The sequence below is a fragment of the Pantherophis guttatus genome, chromosome 1 (genome assembly GCF_059756535.1).
Source record: "Pantherophis guttatus breed Tessera chromosome 1, ASM5975653v1, whole genome shotgun sequence".
Taxonomy (NCBI): domain Eukaryota; kingdom Metazoa; phylum Chordata; class Lepidosauria; order Squamata; family Colubridae; genus Pantherophis; species Pantherophis guttatus.
The window spans coordinates 201,299,542-201,321,633 of NC_142063.1; the positions used below are offsets into that span (position 1 = coordinate 201,299,542).

At 37.9% G+C, this 22,092-nt stretch overlaps 1 protein-coding gene across 7 annotated transcripts in view; it reads left to right on the forward strand.

Annotated features, from left to right (window-relative positions):
* GPCPD1 (glycerophosphocholine phosphodiesterase 1) overlaps positions 1–21,215 on the forward strand; it is an 83,861-nt gene extending 62,646 nt beyond the window's left edge. For 5 of the 7 annotated variants that reach the window (XM_034432322.3, XM_034432320.3, XM_034432319.3 and 2 more), the window contains exons 16-20: positions 4,926–4,991; positions 6,163–6,299; positions 14,171–14,306; positions 14,655–14,815; positions 19,620–21,215. In XM_034432322.3, coding sequence (XP_034288213.1) covers positions 4,926–4,991; positions 6,163–6,299; positions 14,171–14,306; positions 14,655–14,815; positions 19,620–19,803 — 684 coding nt within the window. In that variant the 3' untranslated portion in view covers positions 19,804–21,215. Of the gene's footprint in view, positions 1–4,925; positions 4,992–6,162; positions 6,300–14,170; positions 14,307–14,654; positions 14,816–18,706; positions 18,745–19,619 lie in introns of all 7 variants that reach the window. The other 2 variants (XM_087882329.1, XM_060689322.2) reach the window with 1 other exon arrangement.
* Positions 21,216–22,092: the final 877 nt, after the last annotated feature.

Below are 22,092 nucleotides of genomic sequence, written 5' to 3' on the forward strand. Positions count from 1 at the left end.
GATGAAACCCAGCGTCTGGTGATGTCTATGCATTCCAGACTTCAGGCTGTGATTGACTGCAAAGGATTTGCAACCAAGTATTAAGAAGGGAAAGTTTACAGATCCCTGCAGTCTTTTTGGATGCAGAGAAGGCCTTTGATAGAGTGGATTGGAGTTTTCTATTAAAGACTTTGAAAAAGATGGACTTTGGGGATCAATTTATACAGGCGATTTCGGCAATTTACCAAGAGCAAAAGGCACAGATCATAATTAATGGAAGTCTGACAACAGAGTTTAAAATTGAAAAAGGAACAAGACAGGGATGTCCGTTGTCCCCACTTTTATTTATTTTAACACTAGAAGTCTTGCTAAATACAATGCGGGACTCTAATATTTTGAAAGGTATAAAGATCAGGCAAGAGGATTACAGAATAAAGGCATTTGCAGATGATCTGGTTGTTACCCTATCACAACCAGTGGAATCAATAATCTTGATGAAGGACATTATACAAGACTATGGTAAAGTTTCAGGTTTTAGATTGAATCCAAAAAAGACTAAAATGATAGCTAAAAACATGACACAAGATCGTAAACATGAGCTTGAAAGGAGGGCAGGTTTTGAGACTGTACCTAAGGTAAAATATCTAGGAGTTCAGGTTGCAGAATCAAATATGAAATTGTTTCAAAATAACTACGAGGTGTTGTGGCGAGAGGTGCAGAAAGATATGGAGACTTGGAAAAAACTGCAGCTGTCTCTACTTGGAAGAATAGCAGCAGTTAAGATGAATATTTTGCCAAGATTTCTTTTTTTGTTTCAAATGATTCCGGTGCTTAAAAGTGATAAACAATTGAAAGTTTGGCAATCTGGAGTGAATAAGTTCGTCTGGAACGAGAAGAAGCCGAGAGTGAAATTGAAAATTATGCAAGATGTTCCAGAAAGAGGAGGTCTTAAACTTCCAAACCTACAGCTATATTATGACGCAGCAGCTTTAACTTTAACAAGTGATTGGTTTGGAAGTAAAAAGGCTGGAATACTGAATGCAGAAAGTTTTGATCTTGAATTTGGATGGCATGCTTACTTATTTTATGATGACAAAGTTGATAAAGTATTTAAAAGTCATATACTTAGAGACTCTTTGATGAGAGTTTGGAAGAAGCATCGACTCAAATGGGATTATAAAATACCGCTATGGCTGGATCTTGGTCATACTTTGTGGAATACAAATATAATGTCACTCGGGGGTTTTTTATACAAAGAGGTTCTTTTTACAGATGCGGGCAGATGGCAGCTGAAGACATTGCAGACACTGTTGGACGAAGGGATTAATTTAACTTGGTTACAATATAATCAATTACAATTGAGATGGAAAGAGGACCAAAAAACTGGTATTATGTTGCACGAGGAAGAATTGGTTAGACATATAAGAGAGAAAGGTCCAATGCATATCAAAAGGCTTTATAATGTTTTGCTAGAAAGGGACTCAGAAACGGAATTAGTTAAAGACTGTATGATTAAGTGGGCACAAAATTTTGAAGAGCCAGTGATGTTAGAAACATGGGAAAAAACTTGGGTTCAGAATGTTAAATTTACAGTCGCAGAACCTGAGGGAAAATTTCTATAAAATGTTTTATAGATGGCATTTAGATCCCAAAAAGTTGTCATGTATGTACCCTAATGTTCAGCCAAAATGTTGGAGATGTGAATGTTTGGATGCTACGTATTATCATGTTTGGTGGACCTGTAGGAAAGTTAAGGCTTTTTGGATAAAAATTTGGTGGGTCATGCAGAATGTTTTGAAGAAAAAAATTCAATTTTCTCCACAACTGTTTTTATTGGGTATAGTTAAGGGTTTTACATTGGGTGAAACAAAATGGATATTGTATATGATAACAGCAGCAAGATTGTTGATAGGTAAATACTGGAAGAATGAAGCTTTGCCCACTATCGAGGAATGGACTTTGAAGATGGTCAGTTTTGCAGAGATGGCGAAGATTTCAGCATATTTAAAAGATTGTTCACAAGAGACTTATGAATGGGAATGGAAAAGGTGGATAGAATATGTTCAGAACAAATATCAAACTAGAAAGTATCAAATAGCTTTTATTTGAAAATAATGTATTGGAAATATTTTAATGTAAGGAGGTAAAGAGAAAAATTATACAGGGGAGGGAGGGGTTCAAGTTTATATATGAGTGTTATATTAAGGGTTTTTTATGAGTATGAATATATTATAGGGAAGTCTGTGGGGAGGGGAGGGTTAGGGAGGGTTAGGGAGGTTGGGAAGTTTGGGGGGGAGGCGGGGGGGGGAAAAGGGGTGAAAATGTAATTGTAAAACTTTTGCAATAAAAAAAAAATAAAAAAAAAAGAAGGGAAAGTTTGATTTATGATTATTATTCTGTCCCATTACCTTTGGTCCCTTAACAAGTGGGAGGCACATATGCAAACTGCTGTAAGTCCTACATCGTTCACCTGAGTTGGATGTACATACCCTCAAATTAAAGCTGACAGTCTGCAGTTAAAGCACATTGTGTTTGTTTTATTCCAACTCCAATGTGGTGGTGTATAGGCCAAGGATGTTAGAATTGTGTCGATGTCCCAATATTTCTGGACCTGACTGTATATCCTTTGTTGGCAATAACAGAGGTCAAAGGTTTTCTATAAGTCTTCACAAGGTTGGCATACACTGTTGCTGGTATGTTGGCCCACTCCTCCATGCAGATCTCCTCTGATGTTTTAGGGCTGTCCCTGGGCAACACGGACTTTCAACTCCCTCCAAAGGTTTTCTATGGGGTTGAGATCTGGAGACTGGCTAGGCCACTCCAGGACCTTGAAATGCTTTTTACGAAGCCACTCCTTCATTGCCCGGGCGGTGTGTTTGGGATCATTGTCATGCTGAAAGACCCAGCCACATTTCATCTTCAATGCCCTTGCTGATGGAAGGAGGTTTGCACTCAAAATCTCACGATACATGGCCCCATTCATTCTTTCCTGTACCCGGATCAGTCGTCTTGGTCCCTTTGCAGAGAAACAGCCCCAAAGCATGATGTTGCCACCCCCATGCTTCACAGTAGGTATGGTGTTCTTTGGATGCAACTCAGCATTCTCTCTCCTCCAAACACGACGAGTTGTGTTTCTACCAAACAGTTCTACTTTGGTTTCATCTGACCATATGACATTCTCCCAATCCTCTTCTGGATCATCCAAATGCTCTCTAGCAAACTTCAGACGGGCCCGGACATGCACTGGTTTAAGCAGGGGGACACGTCTGGCACTGCAGAATCTGAGTCCCTGGCGGCATAGTGTGTTATTGATGGTAGCCTTTGTTACGTTGGTCCCAGCTCTCTGCAGGTCATTCACTAGGTCCCCCCGTGTGGTTCTGGGATTTTTGCTCACCATTCTTGTGATCATTTTGACCCCACCGGGTGAGATCTTGCGTGGAGCCCCAGATCGAGGGAGATTATCAGTGGTCTTGTATGTCTTCCATTTTCTAATTATTGCTCCCACAGTTGATTTCTTCACACCAAGCTGCTTGCCTATTGTAGATTCAGTCTTCCCAGCCTGGTGCAGGTCTACAATTTTGTTTCTGGTGTCCTTCGACAGCTCTTTGGTCTTCACCATAGTGGAGTTTGGAGTGTGACTATTTGAGGTTGTGGACCGGTGTCTTTTATACTGATAACAAATTCAAATAGGTGCCATTAATACAAGTAATGAGTGGAGGACAGAGGAGCCTCTTAAAGAAGAAGTTACAGGTCTGTGAGAGCCAGAAATCTTTCTTGTTTGTAGGTGACCAAATACTTATTTTCCACCATAATTTGCAAATAAATTCTTTCCAAATCAGACAATGTGATTGTCTGGATTTGTTTTCTCATTTTGTCTCTCATAGTTGAGGTCTACCTATGATGTCAATTACAGGCCTCTCTCATCTTTTTAAGTGGGAGAACTTGCACAATTGGTGGCTGACTAAATACTTTTTTGCCCCACTGTATATGTAATATGAGTATGCTCAAGGCAAGAATAACCAAAATATATGTATCAAACTTAATTTTTAAAATTACATATAATCAAAGAAATTAAATCAAGGCTAGGTAGCAGATAAATACCAGATAAACATTTAGGTGGCTATTTACAAAATGCTAATCTACGAAACCAATGGAAATTCTTTCAGATAATGTCAAATAGGTGTCCTGGATCAAAAATTCCATAAATGGAACATAGGTGTAGAGAAAACTCCAGTGTACTAAACTGATAAAAAGCAGATTCAAGAAATTGATTGTTTAAATTAGGTCAGTTAACTGCATGCACATTTTTTTTAAAAAAATCTATACGTAGAAAATCTTAATGTTTTTATGAAAGCTGATTAAGTTAATGAAAAGCTAGGAAGTTAATATAGCAAACAGTGCATTCATTGATGAAGTGAACCTAATAAAGTTTATATTTTTTAAGAATCAATTTTGCAATGTAGCATTAAACTTAAGAGCACAGACTTTAGAAGATTCAGTTTAGATAAGGGTTAAAATTTCCTTTCGTTGGTTGCACCTATTTTTAAGTGATGGTAGATTTTCTATGTGGCATTCATTACAGTATAATAGAATATTTGAGAATCTAATTGATTCTCAAGCTGCCATGTGTAGTTATTTGGAAATTGTTTTTGAACAACTCCTATAAGTTCTAAAAGGAACTCCAAGATATTTTAAATAAAAAAAAAAATCACTTCTAAATACAGGCAAGTTAATACAGTTTTATTGATCAATTATGTAATGCCAAATTTACAAATTGTATATGCAAAATGATACTTTAAATGAATATATATAAATTACATAGCATTTACAACTTCAGATTTTGTCCGTAACAGCCAAAATGCATTGAATGCAGGTCTGTAAATCAATGTTTTATACTTGGCCTGATCAGTAGTACTTATATTGCTGGAATTCCTTTTTTTAACTAGGTACTAGAATTGATTCCTGAAGAAGTTGGATTTAATATAGAAATCAAATGGATCTGCCAGCAAAAGGTAAGAATCAATGTTTTAATATACAGTGTTTACATAAACCTTAAGTTTTATCTACTTCCTTTAAGTCAACAGTTATATTATAAAACAATGGTGTTGGAAGGAATTAAGACATTTGCAGGGGTTGACTGTTACTAATGTCAACTTGCAAAGCTTTCAAGTTGCCATGAGCAGGAGGGAGGAAGAACTGAAGTGAATTCCATACATTCTTTCTGACCGCAACCAGAAGGAGGGAGTTAGGTTTCACAGCCAGCCAAAGTGGTTAATTGGAGAATGTGATTTATGACATGGCCGGAGAGGAGGGGAGAGACAAGGTCATAGGGGAACGTAAATCTACGTAGGATCAGTCCTAACCATCCGAGTATTGCCGGAATGGTGCTCCTAATAATGAATATATTTCCTTTGAAGTTTGGATCATGGCTCATGAATTAATTAGGGCATCTTTCGGAAACTTGACAACTACAATGTATAGGACCATGAACTAGCACAATAGATTGATGCAGACATATATATATACTAGAGCTTTTGGTGTGAGGAAGATATTTTTTAAGATGAAAGACTATGACTTGAGTAAAACATGGAGATATGAAATCTGCATGTGATTCAGGTAAAAATTCAGAATTCCATACTACACAATGTTTATATAGAGAGAAAGAAAAATTTCCCAAAAGATTCATCTGCTTATTTGACCTGAAATGGTAAAATAACAATTATATTCTGTACAGTGAAACCTTAGTGTATAAGACCATTTGGTGGCAAGACATATCTTTTAAGGCCAAATATTTGTTAAACTGATTGAAATTTACTTCATATTGCCCTTATTTATGTTTTTATATCATTTGCATTAGTATACATAACATTTACATCAACAAATGACATAAATTGATGCAAGTGATATTAACATTTTGTCATTGCCTAAATCTCACAAATAACATCAATTGTCTGAACAAACTTTGAAAAAACTGACCTCTGATATTTCAGGGGTGAAGTCTGAATGCATATTTAGTCTCTTGTTGCTGAAGTCTATTAATTGGAGTTCCATTAAATTGAGGTTTTGCTCTATTGATAACTTCAGTGATTTGGAGCCAAGTTATATGTCAAGACATATTGTCTAAATCAGTGTCTTTCCATTAAACTTCAATAACCCTACCTCTGTGGCTTTTATTTTTTGTAGGATGGTGTGTGGGATGGCAACCTTTCAACTTATTTTGACATGAACGTCTATCTAGATATAATTTTGAAGACTGTTCTGCTCAAAGCTGGAGGAAGAAGGGTTATATTTTCTTCATTTGATGCAGATATATGCACAATGTGAGTTTAATGAAAATATTTTAAGGGCCTTGTCAATGAAGTAGTTTTATCTTAGGAATGTTTTATATCAGTAGGATTTAAAATACTGTATAACTAGAAGATTCACATTCTCCCCTACCCCCCCAAATGCTAATAGAAACAGACGTGGGCGAACAATCCTCACGTTACTATGCTTGAAATCTCTAAACCAGGGAATAAGGGTATCTATTGCAGCATCGAGTATCCCAAATTAATAGCCAGCCTGCCCAAATATAATGGGGAATGTACTCCAGCAATTGTTGACGGGCCACAAAATCCCTAGTTCCTATTCTTAAAGAATATGAAATATTTTGAATCCCTCTTCTAAAGTAAAAAGTATTACCAAAATCCAGCAAAGTTATACATGTGGGAAATGTTACCTAAATGTTTTTAAACAATGAAATCTATATTTTTAAGAGGCCAAATAAAAAGGTTACAATAGACTAGTGGTATTTTAAACTGAATATTTCAATTCAAAGGAAACTCCTGTCAAAGATAACATTTTCCTCCTCGATGCTCCGACACTCCACTTATTGGGACTTCTTTCACTTTCATTAAACCGACTGGGTGCCATTCAAAATCTCCTCCACAGCTTGGTCTCGCCCACTTTAACTGCGCATGTCCAGTCTTTTCACTCAGTCAAAAGTGACCAGACTGGAGTGCTTCATTATCTAGACTTCATTGTGTTAAATTAGGCAAATAATTGGAAAGTTTTAAATTTTTCAGCTATTGACAGAGAGCTACGATCTCAATTATAAGCGCTAATAGCGGTCAGGCGTTTTTCCGGCTGGAGCGCCTGCCGCTGGCTTTAACTTAAATAATTATTCAGCGCTTTGAGAGAAGTCTGGATTTCTTCTCAACTGTCATTTGCCATGAGCATGGAGCCGGTTAACTGGCGCGCCGGGAGAACCGCCCTCGCTCTCGTAGTCTCTCTGCTTTTAGTTATCAATTTCTAGCGGCTTTGGAGTCCCTGCCTTGCCGGCAAACTCTCTCAGCAGGAGGTTTTTCTTCAGTACTTGGCTTCAAAATAACGAAATAAAGCGCTAGCAGGCTGTTACTGTAGCGGCTTTTGAAACAGCTCAGCTGAGGTTTCCCTGTGGTGATTCCAGCGCAGCCAATTTAACCGCCGCTGTTGAGACCAACCGCCTTTGTATTAGAGTGGTTACTGGCTATTATTCCTTCAAGTCCTCTTTCAAGGATTGAGGCTAAGGGGGAAAAGAAGTGAAGGACTGCACCAGTGTCTGGATTGGGTCCTACCTCCTGCATATTCCAATTCAACTTCAACTCCTTTTTGGCAGGGAAATATTACTTTTACCTTATTACAAATTAATTTAAGGTACTGATTAATAGGGATTATGGCAGAAGGAGCATTATCCTCTGAATTAGATCTAAGTCCATCTCCTTCTAGGGCTCCATCTCCCAAGCCACTAAGATCAAAAAAAGCTAAGTCCAAGGCTTCAACACAGGCTTCTCATCTTGGATCTGTTCAGTCAGAAGGGATTTTGAAAATGTCTAAACAAGATCAGCGTAGGCATAATGCTCTGGAAAGACAATTTGACAAAGCTAAGCGCTCAGCGCAGACAGTTGTTTTAAGTGATGATAATGATATAAGAGTAGTCCAGAGTCATTCAGACCCAGTTCAACAGTGCAATACTCTGAATTCTGACTATTATGTACAAAATCCTGAAGTCCCAGAGACAAGGGATCAAACAATACCACATTTTCCTGGAGGCATGGCAGCACAAGATGCTGGCCAAGTAGGACCATTTATTCAAAGATTAACCCAAAGGGTTCCTGAGTCAACCTTTACGCCAACAGCGGCAGGACTCAGAGTTGAGGAAAATTCTTTATTTGGCCAGGACATAGATTTCCAAACATTTTTGGCTCAAACTTTTACTAGAATTTTCCAGGCAGGACTACAACAGTCTACCTTACCTATAGCACCAATGGATCCTGGAGCAGTATCCATGGGGCAATGTCATTCATCCAGAGTTGATCATAACCATTCAGCTCAAGGTTATAAATCTTTAGATCTGGCAGATCAAGGGGATGATTATCCAGAAGATTTGGAAATGTCGGAAGATGAAAGCGAGGTTGCTGACAGGCCAGCCTTTCAAGGTCTCTTTAATCCTGTATTGTTTAAATCACTCCTTCGTAAAGCGAAGGCGGCTACAAATATGGATCAAGGCTTAGGTCAGTCTACTGTTTCCGGTAATCAAAATGAGTCGATAAGTAATTTGTTTCCTTTGCCTACGGCGGATTTTGATTTTGTTCCATGTCCTGATTTATTTGCCCAAGTAATACAGAAACCTTGGGAACGTCCAGGTGCTTTATCAGCTCCTAATAATTTTGATAAGAAACTTTATTGTGCATCTCCTAAATTAGATGCTCTCCTACAAGTACCTTCAATAGATGAACCGGTTGCTAGCCTCACATCACCATCGGTATTAGTTGGTGATGCGGGTGATGGTTTAAAGCAAGAAGATAGGCAGGCGGAGCTAACTTTTAAAAAAACTCACCAAGCAGCAGCCTGGGCTATTAGAGCAGCTACTTCAGCGTCCTTTTTTAATCGAGCTTCGTTAGTGTGGCTCAGACAACTGAAGGACAGAGTACCTACTCATGATAATCATCTTCAACAGGATATGGCCAAATTAATTGCTGCTGTGGAATATTCTGCGGATGCATCTCTGGACGCAGCAAAATTTGCTTCTAGAGCATTGGCTTCTGCAGTCACTTCTCGGCATCTCTTATGGTTACGCCAGTGGCGCGCAGATATGAAATCAAAATGGCGCCTAACAACAGCATCGTACCAAGGAGGTTCATTGTTTGGAAAATCATTGGATTCCATTTTAGTGGAAGGAAGAGATAAAAGAAAAGTCTTACCTTCATCTTACAGACGTCCAGATCGTCGTTTTTCTCCTTTTCCATGTCAGCCTTTTCGTCCTGAGCAAGGACAGGGCGGTTCCTATTTTCCACGTACCACTGCGCAACAGTACAACAACTATTCAGAAAGATCTTCCTTTCGTGACAGGGGAAGGCGCCAGGCTGGGATCAAACGACTATTCAGAGGATCCAATTATCGTTCCTTCCGTTGTGGAAAATGACTCTTTGATACAGTTTCCCATTGGTGGCAAAATTCAAATGTTCTATCACCAATGGGAAATGTCAACGACAGACAATTGGATTGTAAGAACTGTATCAGACGGACTTCAAATGGAGTTCATTTCGTCTCCCCCTGTACGTTTTATTCAATGTCCATTCCCAAGTCTCCAATCCAAACAACAACTCATGGATTTGGAGATTCAACATTTACTGGAAATAGAAGCCATCGAAGCTGTACCAAAGCACCAGTGGGGAATGGGCTTTTATTCGATATTTTTTCTTGTGCCCAAAAGCTCGGGTGGATGGCGGGGCATATTAAATCTAAAACAGTTGAATCTCCATGTAAGGTACAGAAGATTCAAAATGCACTCACTAAGAACTCTATTAGGATGTGTCCGTTTAAACGATTTCATGCAATCAATAGATATAAAGGAGGCATATTTACATGTTCCGATCCACCCGTCACACAGGAAATTCCTCAGATTTGCTTACGGGAACCGACATTTTCAGTACCGAGTTATGCCTTTCGGTCTATCGTCAGCTCCTCGGATATTCACAAAATTAATGGCGGCAGTAGCAGCTACTCTTCGGGAAAAGTCGGTGAGAATTGTCTGTTATTTAGACGATATACTGATACTCTCTTCCACAGCAGACCAAGCTCAAATGGACAGGACAATGGTCATCAAGTCTCTACAGGATCATGGTCTGACAATAAATTGGGACAAGAGTCATCTAGTGCCCACAACAAGAATTTTGCATTTGGGAGCTGTAATAGATTCAATTCAAGGTTTAGTCCATCTATCTCCAGAACGCCAAATCAGTATCAGGAAAGTAATTTCTCAGATACTATATCACAAAAATGTATCCCTGTTAACGCTGTCCCAACTGTTGGGCAAACTGATTTCATGTATCAACATCGTGCCATGGGCCAGAAGGCATTATTGTCAGCTGCAGTGGCTTCTGCTCCCATTTCAGAAGCAAGGAGTAGCCGATTCTTTAACAAAGATCACAGTTCCTTTTCCAGTGAGACAGTCACTAAAGTGGTGGCTTTCCCTTACTCTATCCAAAGGGACACTGTTCTTAGAACCTCTCAGGGTCACCCTGACCACGGATGCAAGTCTGTTAGGATGGGGGGCCCATCTGGAGTCACAATTAGCTCAAGGAACTTGGTCTCAGAGAGAGAAAATACAAAGCATAAACTGGCTAGAACTGAGAGCGGTAAGATTGGCACTAGGCCATTTTCAACGGCAGGTAACACAGAAACATGTATTAATTCTGACGGACAATATGGCCACGAAGGCCCATTTAAACAAACAAGGCGGGACAAGGTCCAAGTCTCTCATGGTTGAAACAGAAAAATTTGGATAGTTAAGGGTTGTTCTTTTAAAAAGTTAGAGGTATTAAGATGGTTAATTGAAAAATTGAAAGATACCCTCCTATAGATTCTGAAATTTATATTTGGTAAATAAGTGTTTTAAAGGTATTAAGAGATTTTTAAAATGCTTAACATTAGACTATATTATTTTAAAAGATATATGAGATAAAATGTGCAAGATTTTAAGATGAAATTTTTTTTTCTGGTATAGAAATGGAATTTATTCATGATTTTTATTGTTTGTAAGACTGCTAAAGTATCGGATTATGCATTAAGAAAAAGGCTTTTTTTCTTTTTTTTCTATATAAGTAGGAAGAATGAATTTAATTTAATTGGTATTGAGAATTTATAAAAGGGAGGTTGTTGAATTGGAGCAAAGGGAGTTAAAGAACATGTGGGAGCTTTGAACTTTATAATTTGTTAGTTTATTTTAGCATATGTTTGTTAGATGCTATACCCTGTTTTTGCTCTGGGAAGTCAGGGGTGGGGTGGGGAGGGGGGGATAAGGGAGGGGGGGAAGTGATGATTAGAGAAATGTCTTAGCAGAAGAAAGTGTATCCTAGAATATAGGAGTTGCTCAGATACTAAAGGAGGAAAATATTTCACAGCAAAGAAGTTAGAAAGGAGAGAGGAGGAGGGGGTAGGAAGAGGAGAGGGAGGGAGAGGAATGGAAGAAAGGAGAGGAGGAAGGGAAGGGAAGGGGACAGGAGTAGGAGTGAAGGCGAGAAGGGGGAAAAGAAGAGAGAAGTGGGGGAAAGGGAAAGGAAGTAGGATGAGGTGGGAGAAGAGGTAGGAGGGAAGAGGAAGGAGGGACGGGAAAGAAAGGAGGAGGAGAAGAAGGTTTGTTGTGGAATGAGGGAAGAAGGAGAAGAGCAACTCCGAATATAATTAAAATGTTTTATTTTAATGCTTTCTTTAAGGGAAACATATATATGGAGGATTTCTTATGTATAAGAAAATGTATAATTTATGTGGGGAAGGGGAAGGGTGGGGGGGGAGAAAATTGTATTTCTTATAAAACTTTTTAATAAAAAAAAAAGAAACAGAAAAAATGATGAAGTGGGCAGAGAAGAATGTACTATCGATAAGAGCAGAACATATTTCGGGATCGATGAATCAACAAGCGGGTTGGTTGAGCAGAGGAATAATAGATCAAGGGGAATGGAGACTACATCCAGGTCTGTTCAATCAGATTGTCAACAGGTTCGGAGTACCAATAATAGATTTATTTGCAACAGCAAAGAATACACAACTGCCAAGGTTTTTTTCCCGGTATCCGACTCAGGGAGCAGAGGATCAGGATGCGTTAAGGGCACCTTGGCCCCGAGGGCTTCTATACGCCTTTCCTCCCATTCTCATTATTACGCAAGTAATCAGAAAAATGATAAATGAAAAGGCGAATTTACTACTGATAGCACCATATTGGCCACGTCGAGAATGGTTCGCAGACCTGAAAGATCGGTCGATAGAACCACCATGGAAGTTACCTGTGAACAGCACTTCTCTGAGCCAAGGAGCAGTTTTTCATCCAGATCCGGATTGGCTAAAATTGACCGTTTGGCACTTGAACGGATATGTCTCATGAAAGATCATCTACCGAAAGACGTTATCGCAACCATACAAGCTGCCAGACGGCCAGCAACAATTCGCATATACAACGCTTCTTGGAGAAAGTTTGCTCAGTGGTGTTTAAGTCAACATACAGATCCAACGTCTGCAACAGTCCAGGACATTCTTAAATTTTTACAGTCAGGTTTTGATAAAGGACTGGCTCCGGCAACGCTGAGACGCCAGGTGGCAGCCTTAGCCACAGTACTTTCTACAGATAAGGGGCAACCTTTATCCCAAGATATTAGAATTAGATCCTTTTTACATGGTGCTGGGAATTTAAGACCACCTGTAGTGCACAGATTCCCGACTTGGGACCTTAATTTGGTATTACAATCTTTAACTTCTGCTCCTTATGAGCCCATTATAGAATCATCATTACGTAATCTTACAGTAAAAATGGCATTTTTGTTGGCGATAACGTCAGCTAGAAGAATATCTGAATTAGCCGCTTTATCAATTAGAAAAGATCTATGTGTATTTTTTCCGGATAGAGTAGTAATGAGATTAGATCCAGTATTCATTCCTAAGATTAATTCTCTATTTCATCGTACACAAGAAGTTATTATACCAAATTTCTGTCCAGACCCAAAACATCCAAAAGAAAAAAAATGGCACACTTTAGATGTAAGGAGAGCATTGAAGTACTACATATCACGAACGGCGAGCTTTAGAAAGTCGGAAGCGTTATTAGTTTCATTTCTACCATCGACATTGGGTCAAAAAGTGTCCTCAACAACAATTGGTAGATGGATTAAATTGTGCATTTCTTCAGCTTATAAGATACAAGGGTCAAAAGTCCCGGGAGGTATAGTTCCACATTCTACGAGAAGTGCGGCTACGTCAGTAGCCTGGGCCACTCATGCATCTATTGATGAAATTTGTAGAGCGGCCACATGGTCATCAATATCTTCATTTATAAGACACTACAGATTAGACATATTTGCATCAGCAGATGCAGCATTTGGCAGGAGAGTATTACAAGCTGTAATTCCCAGCCGTGGCCAGGAGGATGGAGACAGTTCCCTCCCAATTTAAGTAGGCTTGGGTATATCCCAATGAGTGGAGTGTCGGAGCATCGAGGAGGAAAAAGGGACGTTGTCTTACCTGAATGTCCATTTTGTCCTCGATGATCCGACACTCCGACCCTCCCAATAACTGTCCATCACCTGGGACGGCTGGGGTTTTGTTAATTTTTTCCTCTACAGCGCTGGGACCAAGTTAGATTTGGATAAAGGTCAGGTGGTTCCTAGGATTTCAGTCTGGAAGAGTTCTAACAGGACTTCGTGAAAAGACTGGACATGCGCAGTTAAAGTGGGTGGGACCAAGCTGTGGAGGAGATTTTGAATGGCACCCAGTCGGTTTAATGAAAGTGAAAGAAGTCCCAATGAGTGGAGTGTCGGATCATCGAGGACAAAATGGACGTTCAGGTAAGACAATGTGCCTTTTCCATGTATAACTTTGCTGGATTTTGGTAATACATTTTATTTTAAAAGGGGGATTCAGAATATTTCATATTCTTTAGGAATAGCAAGTGAGGATTTTATGGTCCTTCAACAATTGCTGGAGTACATTGCCCATTATTTTTGGGTAGCTGGCTTTACTAAGGTGATGGTCATAACTTCACTCTAATTTTCTTACACCTTGTAGGATACTCCATAGTCATTTCTATGTACATAAGTGATATTGTTTTAAAAGAAAGAATATAGTTGCGTTATTAGAACCACACAGAAGATAATAAAATTTTTATCTTATTTTAATTTTCTAGGGTCAGACATAAGCAAAATAAGTATCCCATATTGTTTCTAACTCAAGGGAAATGTGATACTTATCCAGAACTCATGGATCTCAGATGCCGTACAACAGCGATTGCTACAAGTTTTGCACTCTTTGAAAATTTGTTGGTAAGTCATAAAACAATAAGACAAGTTCATGGCAACTGTTTGGTTTTTTTTCCTGTCCATTGTCTGGACAGCACCACAGTTTTGATCTCCAGAAGGTATTTTGAAATGTAAACCTAGTCCCTTTCTGCTGCACTTTAAAGCAGCCACTCCCATTACTACCTCAGGGGATTAAATGCAGATGAATATGTTTGTGCATTCTAAAGTGCTGCATAGACTGCTAACTATATTTTTTTGCTGCAAACTAAATATTAGAAGGGTGCTGTAATGACCGCACAGTGTCTTTATAAACACCACGTGTAACATTTCTGATGCATTCAAGTTGATCTAGGCATTCTATTTCTTTTCCAGGGCATTAACGCACATACTGAAGAGTTGCTGAAAACTCCATCATATATTGACCATGCCATATCTAAAGGCTTAGTTGTCTTTTGCTGGGGAGATGAAGCAAATGAGCCAGAGAACAGAAAGAAGCTGAGGGAATACGGAGTTCATGGTCTGGTGTATGATAGGTATTACAACATCCTAACTATCACATGTAACTTATAGTGAACATTTAAACTTTGCATTTTTGGGTTGGGCTCTATTATGACTGAACAGACTATAAACAGAAAGAAATTTATTTCAGTATTTCTGTTCTTATTTAAAAATTATGTTGATCAACTGCATTTCTTAGGCCAGGTGATTGCTAATCAAACTTAGGTGATCAAAATTACCCTCCGTGCTTATATCTACTATGGTTCTTTATCCAGGCCTTCAGTGCAGGAGACACCACTTCATTGTACTTGCCATCCTATACCTTAATTTTTTAATGATTTTATTATAATGTCTTTCTTTGATCATGGTGAACTGCCCAGAGTTATTGAGAGTCTGGCAGCATGCAAGTTTAATAAATTATTGTTATTATTGTGTTGGGCAGCACGCACGTTTAATAAATTATCGTTATTGTTGAGTGTTGGGCATCACGCATGTTTAATAAAAGACATCATCATCATCATGTGTTGTGGCCATGTCCTTTGCACTTTCAGTTTTGAAACCAAATGCTCTTAATATAAAGTCACTAATAGGAATGAACATACTTAATGCAAAATACTGTATGCAATTTTAACTGTATGCGAATGAACAACCAGCTTTGCCATGGTGTGAGTGGCATATTGTAACAATTATACTTGCTTCAGGGATGCCTGTGTAAAAGGAGGAAGGAAGAACGGATAAATATACATGCACTTCTCATCACCAAACGTTGTGCGGCAGATAGTCTGCATTTTATCTGCATCAGGCCGGTAATTAAATGAAACGTTTGCCTAGGCAGAATTTATAGTTCTTTTCAATGTTGTATCAAATGATTTAGAAAGCAGCAGATCTAAAACGTTTATTTCCAAATGTCCATTTACATAGGACTAACTCCTAGCAACCATGACTAATCTAGAAAAAAAAGCTAAGCAGTATTAAAGCTGATTTGTACTTGGACGGGGGATTACCATGAAGTCCCAAAGCAATAGATTATTCTGGGAAGTCAAACAAATATTTCTGAATAAATTATTTCTGCATTTTGGTCAGTAAATTACATGGACGTGTTCATGTAGTCATCAGGAGTCAAGCTCTACACAAGGGATTCTTTATATTTACATATCTACTATATATAGGAATTAAATCGAGATCAGGTCCTAGAAATTACTAGAATGTAAATCTATACCTTTGGGTAAGTATTTTGACCTGATTCCCTTTCCAATACATCCTGTAACATGCAAAGCACTGTATGCACGAATCATTCCATGCATTGAACAGTTCATTTCAGGCAGTCCATTTCTGTACTGAAACGTGTGTTTGATCCAGATACAAAAATCTGTGTTCTAAGCCAAAGAGTTTTGAGTGGAATGAAGAAAGTGAGAAAAGGACAAAGACATCAGAGACTAAGGGAAGGGAACTTGAGAAGATAGGTATGGGCTATTTGAGTAACCACAGCTGTCCATGAGCTTTTCTTTAATTTTGGCAAAAAGAAAGATAAGGCACTAGGACAATTGGTGGGTGGACCAATATGCAGCCTATGAAAAAGAAGGGGGGAGTAAAGTGTACCAGCTTTACCCTGGTTGCACTTCAGAACAACCAGAATGGCTTAGGTGTTGATTCTGCAAAACTGCAGGCCACTCAGAACTGTTTGGCAACTTTCCATTTCATGCACATCCTTAAATTCTCTGAAGAGGATGCACTGAAATTCATTGATAATAAATTAACAGTTACTTGGCTTTATTATGTTGGTGAACTATTTGAAGAAGTAGAACAGCTGTCTCTGATTGCAACAAATTTCAAATAAAGTTTTTCATTTGCTGACCTAATCCCAAATTTGAACTTTTATTATGCTAATGTAATGTAATGTTGTGAATAGCACTCTGTGGGGGTGTCTACACTGCTTGCAAGAAGAGGAACAATACTGGCATTTGGCAAAAGATGTGTACTAAACTTAACGGGATGTTATGGATGTAGTCAGTTTCAGAGAAAATATCCCACTTGGCTCACATATTCTGGGAAATCTGGTAATGTCCAAAAAATCTAGTTGGTGTTTAGCTTTCTAGTTTCTGGTTTTTTAGCAGGATTTTCTCTATGTGCCGGTTTTATTTAAGGGTGTTTCTATTCCCTCTGTGAAGAACAGTACAGAGACAAAACAATTCTATTTATCAGATTTTAGGTGCAGCTGTTGGTGTTTTTTTCTTTATGCTAATTCTTTGGTCCTTATTTAGAAGAAACATATTTAGTTCTACAAAATAAACAGTGGTGCATTGTAGAATAGGCATAGGCAAGATCATTGGCCAGAAGACTGTAATGCCTTGCAAACTTTGGAGGGTAGTGGAGACAATGGGTCTTAGTTATCATTCTTAACTGGTCTGGAATGAATTAATCATTCTAGGGAATAATCCATCTGTCAGCCAATCTGGATACTACAACATCTACATCCCTGCCCTTTCTCATCCATATTTCTGTTCAGCTATTAAATACTCAAGACTTTAAATTTTAGCATACTTTATCTGTGAGGATAGAAAACTAACCATCAGTCTCGTGGTTGACCAACCATTAAGTGCTTGTCCAAATGCAGTGGTTAGTTATCTCCTTAAAGACAGTTGACAACTGGAAAGCTATTTGGGAAACTTCTTATGCTGCCATAACATCCATCAACTGGGTCAACTCAGTTGTGTAGGGAAGTTGGCATCTCAAAGTAGAGAATATTGTAAAGGACTTGATTGAATGAAACCAGGTTTTGATTGTTGACTTTAGTACTAGTTTTCAAAAAGTCCCCAATTGAATTCCATGCTGCATTAGATAAAATTCAAACAGGCTTAAATAAGAGAGTCAGTTGGTATAGTGACTAAGGCACTGGCCTAGAATTGGGGACTGTAATTCTAATCCCACATCTTGGTGACCTTGGGCCAGTCATACTTTCTCAGCCCTAGGAAGGAAACAATGGCAAAGCACTTCAAAAAATCTTGCCAAGAAAACTGCAGGGAGTAGTCTGGAGCAGTTGCCAAGAGTTATTAACACTGATTCAAAGGCACACAAAAAGATAGAGTAAAATAGTGTTCAGATTTGGAAGACAAAACTGAACCATCTTGTTGAGTATCACTATCCAGCAATGATGTTCCTATCCATTGGTATAAGATAAATATGTAAGTCACCAAGTTCTTCAGTATTACGTTAGTATTCCAAATGTGGGTAATTCTGCTGAGAGTACAATCCAGGCGATAATTAGCAAACTTACTGTATTTTTCGCTCCATAAGATGTACCCCTCCCCACCAAAGTGGGTGGAAATGTCTGTGTGTCTTATGGAGTGAATATTGCGTCACAGACAAGGCTGCAGTGGTTTGTCATACCTGGGGGGAGGGGGTGGTGGTGGTGGCAGTGACAGGCAGCAGCAGCGAACAGCAGCAGCAATCCCCGCTGCCTGGAACAGCTGATCGATTTGAAACTATATTATAGTTGTAATCGTAATATTTCTGAAATTAGAGCCGTGAGGATGATTCTTAGTTTTGGGAAAACAGGCAAAAATATGTATATTTATAAACCAGACAAGAATCTGAAGCAGGGATGGGGAACATGAGGACCCAGTTATGGGGGCAATAAGCTGACTTTGTATAAATATACAAAAGGATGAAGGCTATTGCTTAGCACACTGTAAGCCGCCCTGAGTCTCCGGAGAAGGGCGGCATATAAATCAAATTTAAAAAACAAAAAAACATGCAGAGATACTGTTGGACTCTTCCACTCTAACTGCCAATCAAAAGAGATAATCCAGAGTCATTTGTAGGACAGATTTTCTACCTCACTTTAAAACTATTGAGCATGCTAGCTCAGGATCTGTAATAGGCAAGCAACTAATTAGCCCTTGACACATGGATTCCTCTTCCTCTAGAGTTTTACAAGATCCTCAATTTCCACATGATATGCCAGGTTTGTATTTACTTTCCAGAATGCTTTTCTAAAATAATTCTGGGATCCCTGTTTCTTTTTAATTCTTTTTGTATGGCATGCTTGTGATTTGAAAACAAGGTTTATACTATGCTTTCTTTAGCAAATGAACTATAGAGTGAGGGGAACTTCCTTCCTGAAGTACTTGGGGTGAAATTCTGGAAGAGTAGTCACATCAAAAAAGGATTGGGCTGGGTATTATTATTTTTTGCATGTGTTTTGGTGTTTTGCTGGGTTTTTAAACATAAACTACATCTGTTTCCACTCTTGAAATGATTCCAGTCTCCCTAATTTCTACCACACAGTGTTGATCTATCTGGGGGTGAGGGTGGGGATAATTATGGAAATGAGCAAAATCAGATTTCCTTATCTATTTCAACCCATATTTGGTAACCGAAAAAGAGATCTTGCCAAATGCTGGCCATTTTATTGCTTTGTTTTGGCAACATAATCTCAGTCCTGGGCAACTCTGGAGTGCCTACCCCAATATATATACAAATTAAATAACATGGCATGTGAGTAACAAGTAGTGGAATTATGCTGAGTTCATGCATGTAGTCTGGAATTTGGCTCAATTTATAACCCAGTAATGCCTAACAACCAGTAACATTTCTGGCATCCATATTAGCATTGTTACCTCCAGACTTCCACTTAGTAGCATATTAGACACCGAGTGCTTATTTTGGAAATGATCACGAACATGCTAGGATATAAGCTGTACATATAACCCATTTTAAGTGATGATTATTCAATTTTCAATAGTTTTTAAGTGTTGGCATTAAACTTTTATGTGGCTTCCAATACAGCTTTGTTACAGATTGATAGTAGATTTTAATTCTTTTCTTTGTATATTTTAGGATTTATGACTGGATGCCCGAGCAGCCAAATATATTCCAGACAGAGCAGCTTGAACGACTGAAGAAGGAGTTACCAGAGCTTAAAAGCTGTGTGTGTCCCACTGTTAGTCACTTTAATTCTCTGTGTAACTGCAATAGCAGTCTGATAAGAGCAAGAATGGCAGAAAGTACAACTAGTTTCTAATGGACTCACAGAGAAAAAAAAAATGCTGTTTCACATGAAACACATTAATTTTGCTGAATATGGTAACAGACTCTTCTTATCTTGCATCTAAATGAAGCAATAATGCATGGTCCACTGTAGAACATTAAATGTTATTGTAGATTATCAAATTTTGCTAAAATGCCTGAATAATTCTAGTTCTATGGATCTCATACATTTTAAACAGTTTAAGATAGAATCTATGGTATTGTAACATATGCACCTAATTTCTGAAGAATCAGAAATGCAATAGTTATCTGTATAGCTAAGATCCAAGCAGCCAAATATCATTATTTTAAGTGACTCAAGCTCAGACATGATAGATAATAATGTACTGTATAGTATTTTTTTCAAGTGGAAAAAATACCTCAAGTGCATGGATTTACACTGATGCATGCAACTATACAAATGTGTGCCATCACATTGCAATCTTTAGATTCTATCCTTCCATCCACCAATTTCCTTTGGGCTATTATTTTTTTCTGTTTATACTGCAGACACAATGGTAAATAGTATGATCTCTTTAGCAACCCAAGGGTGAATAGCATCCCTTCTTCACTGTTTTTGTATCTAAAGTTTACTGGTGGTCTGAATGTTGTAAATCAGTATAAACCAAATTGCTATTGTTTGATTCTGGGTTGAAAAAATTATCATTGTACTTAAATATTAAATGCACAATCCAAAAACCAGTGGGGTCTAAGTGTGATTTGTAGATGTATGCAGCAGTCTTTGTGCCCTTGTGGTGCTACATGGTGCAAGGGTAGTAAGGGCTGAGTAAAATGCTTGCATCTTTGCTGAAAAACCACAAGCCTCTATGTGGATATAGTAAAATGAAGATTTTATCATTTCTGTATTCCTAGCCCAATAAATGTGATAGTGTTGTTGTTGTTTTAAAACACAGTTTAATTGATTTTTCAGAATGTAATAGGGTCATAGTCTTTAACTCCTAGCTAATGTACACTGTGTATAACTTATTCAAAATTATGATAAGAGTATTTGTCACATATTTGTTGCATGTCTTTGAGCTCAGACCTCTCTACAAACTTCAGATAGTTGAAATGAAGTTTCTTTACCTTTGTATTGAAGTGTTAAATACATAATAAAAATTGAACTATAAATATATTTATTTTTTCTTGCAATGGCCAATCAACTTGTATGATATGAACCTTGTCACTGCTGTACAAAGCTAATTGATATTATAGATCAAATAAATGCAGGTATGTATTTCTAAGTATGAATTATTACATAAATGGAAGTCTGTACAACCCAGTTGTTTGGATAAAGTAGTTTGTTTTTCTAAAGCTTTGTATTTGTGTTTATCCTCAATAGACAACATGGTCTTAAGGTCTGGGCACTATCCTACTTTAGAAATAAAAGCATGTTTTATACCTACATTCAGTCTGTCTTTTATTAATAGTTTGGATATATTGTGAGTTTATCTAATATTTGCATCTGGAATCAACTGTAAGCATTAAGTCTTACTACTCAGAATTAATTTAAATTAATAATGTCATACATTCTTTTGTAGGAATATATATTTTAACTTCATTTGATTATGCCACCTGCTTTTTACACCCTACATTGCTATTCTAGATCAGAATAGCAATGTAGCTGTCAAATTCGTGGCCCACGGGCTGGATGTGTCACATGCTGCCCACACCCAGTTTAGCAAAGGGGTAAAAAGTCACGATACATCACGTGACACCACCGTGACGACACGAGTTTGACACCCCTGTTCTAGATGATAGCTGCTCTAAGAGATTCTAGCTATTTGGATCTGGTAATTTAAAAACTTACTAAAGCAGGTTTCCTTGAGCTATACAATCTATATTGGTTGATGTTAATAAGAAAATGTGAACATATATAAAGAGCTTCATCTTGTTTCAGTCTTTTCATTAATGCTGCATTTCTTATTTGGACATGAGGGTACTCCTAAAACAGATTCTCCCTATAATTCATCTTAATCAGTTTTAATTTACATTTGCTTTCCATAACAGTTCAACATTGTTATGTTATTTTGTGAAATAGCATGTGTTCTGTGAGAATGGGTGCATAACTGGTTTTAGATAATACTAATTCTATTTTACTATTTCTATTATTCTATAATAGAATAATATAATATATTATTTCTGAAGGCCTCAATAATTTTCTGGGGAAGATTAATAAAGTATTTAAAATAGTGTATAGCTTTTCTTGTCTTATGAAAAATTTAAAAAATTGTCCTTTAAGAGATGAAAGTTCAAATGATTCTCTAGCCCTTAAGCATATTGT